Source organism: Etheostoma spectabile, chromosome 19 (genome assembly GCF_008692095.1).
Source record: "Etheostoma spectabile isolate EspeVRDwgs_2016 chromosome 19, UIUC_Espe_1.0, whole genome shotgun sequence".
In the NCBI taxonomy this organism is placed as follows: Eukaryota; Metazoa; Chordata; class Actinopteri; order Perciformes; family Percidae; genus Etheostoma; species Etheostoma spectabile.
Genome location: NC_045751.1, coordinates 5,572,091 through 5,574,522, shown reverse-complemented (window position 1 = coordinate 5,574,522; position 2,432 = coordinate 5,572,091). Strand labels below are relative to the sequence as shown.

Genomic DNA, 2,432 nt, shown 5'->3' with positions numbered 1-2,432 from the left:
GCTCCCTCAAGAAATTCATTTTCACAGGGTTGTTAATAGGGTCTTCAGTTTATTTTTTTTAAGTAGGTAAACATTCGAAGTGGAATTCCGAAGTGATTTGACTCTTTTTGATCATGTTCAAGACAAAATGCATGAATAAAATCTATTTACAAAGCAGAATAACTCCATTATGTCAACAAAAAAGTGAAATTATTTAAAGAAAAATAATCTAAAAAGTGCTCTTTTGGATTGCGTATTTGTCACAGAGATTGGAAGTCTGTATTTCTCAAGAACCAACCCTAAACCTAAACTTTGTTGTGTTTTCCAATAATAGAAATTACATGGAACTTTTCAGTTATCTTTCCATTTTTTTTTAACCTCAAGGCAGGATCCACAAAACAATTTGTGTCAGTGCAACCAAAACAAAAAGATAGGATCCAAGAACACAGTGTTTTCTAAAGATTCCCCACAGGAAATAGGTTGATATAGCTGTCCCTGCAGCTTCGGGCAAGTTGTGATTTGCATTTATGGGAGTTCCGAGTTCCAATGTGCAAAATAAAATGAGGAAATTATGGAAATTCATAGCAGACATGATGTATTTGGAGCCAGTGGCCTTATAGTATCTGTTGGCTGCACACAGAACAGCATCAGACATTGGCTTTTCTCCTTCCAAGCTTGGCTTTAATATGGCTCCCACATGTCATACTGGTGCTTTTATTTATTTTTTATTTATTTTTTAAAGGTCCCTTGGCATGAAAATTCCACTTTATGAGGTTTTTAAAATAAATATGAGTTCCCCCAGCCTACATATGTCCCCCCAGTGGCTATAAATGGTGATATGTGTAAACCGAGCCTTGGGTATCCTGCTCTGCCTTTGAGAAAATGAAAGCTGAGATCTGAAATACTGCCCCTTATGACCTCATAAGGTTACCTCTGTTTTCTCTGCCTTGCCTGCCCAGAAAATTTGGCCCGCCCATGAGGGAGAGACATCATGGATTTCAAATGAGCACAGAGGCAGTTGGTTAAGGCCACGCCACCAGCTCATTGTGGGACTGGCTCTAGTGGCTGTAATTCTGCACCAATGCTGAATTTTGAGAAAAGAGACTTCAGATATGGTATTAGGGGACCACTAAGTTCTATATAAAAGCATCCAAGCATCACCATGTCATTGGGCCTTTATCCTGTAAATTGCGCTGCCCAGTTGCTTTCAGTGTGTTTTCTCTGTCGTCCCTGAGTGCCTCTTCTACACAGTGTTAAAACAACTTTTACTATGCAGCCCAGAGGTCTTTGGGGCTGAGCTTTGACACCAACACTTACAGGAAAATAGCTCTTTTGTACCCACATTTGTACATTCTCAGTTTTAACTAATTACCCCTGTCTGCCGTCCTTTTCCTGCTTCAATTTAGTAAATAAGCTTGCACTTGTGTGGAATCCACTGCACATGCTTTCCTTGTGTTCCGTACTTAGGATGGCATCAGTGTTTGTCAACTTGGGACTCAGTGTGAACTACAGTAACGGCTGACTGTCAGGCCAGTGATACACAAGGTTAGCTCTAATAAGCTACACTACCCAGTGATTTTCTTCAAGCATCATTGCTTTAATCACCAGGAAACATTTGATTAGATTCCTGTTGTGTTGTCTGTCTGCTGGAATCAATGCCTGAAATCTGCACGACCTCAAGCTCATTTTTAAGAGCTGACAACCAGCTGCAGAGAAACAGAGCCGTTCTTAGGCCCTAAAATAAGGGACTGTATGTGACCGTTTGCTCAGTTTATCATGGCCCAACACAATATGTCATCATATGAGATCCGTAAAGACTTTTCTTTTTGCTCTCTATTCCCTGCTTATTCATGTGCGTGTGTGTGTCTGTGTGTGTGTCTGTGTGTGTGTGTGTGTGTGTGTGTGTGTGTGTGTGTGTGTGTGTGTCTGTGTGTAGATATCCGTGACCGCAGGAAGAAGCCTGTGATGCTGTTTATTCATGGAGGCTCCTACATGGAGGGCACCGGAAACATGTTTGATGCCAGCGTCTTGGCCGCCTACGGCAACGTGATCGTGGTGACCATGAACTACCGGCTCGGTGTCCTCGGTAAGTGACCTATATATCTTAACTATGTTAACAAAGTTGCTCAGACACACACACACAAACACACACACACACAGACACGCACGCACACACACACCATTTGCATATGCTCCCGTAGAAATGTGACTTTCCTGTTTCATGTTTTCTTTCTCCGCCCATCTAACCAAACACAAAACGCTCATCTGCGCACACATTGAAGTGGATTCCTCCCAGCAGCAGACTCTTGTTGAGTAAGTCTGTGATGACATCAATAGAAATCATCACTCTAATGACATACAGTGCAGGCGTTGATCATGGACGCTCATTTTCTTATTGATTTCCTTTGTTGATTATTCCAGTCCAAACACTCTGATGATGTGATTAAGTACGT

At 41.6% G+C, this 2,432-nt stretch overlaps 1 protein-coding gene across 4 annotated transcripts in view; it reads left to right on the top strand.

Annotated features, from left to right (window-relative positions):
* The window catches only part of nlgn2a (neuroligin 2a), a 190,610-nt gene that overhangs the window by 122,854 nt on the left and 65,324 nt on the right, over window positions 1-2,432 (top strand). For 3 of the 4 annotated variants that reach the window (XM_032499209.1, XM_032499210.1, XM_032499212.1), the window contains one exon: window positions 1,916-2,065. In XM_032499209.1, the coding sequence (XP_032355100.1) occupies window positions 1,916-2,065 (150 nt within the window). Of the gene's footprint in view, window positions 1-1,174; window positions 1,180-1,915; window positions 2,066-2,432 lie in introns of all 4 variants that reach the window. The other variant, XM_032499213.1, reaches the window with a different exon arrangement.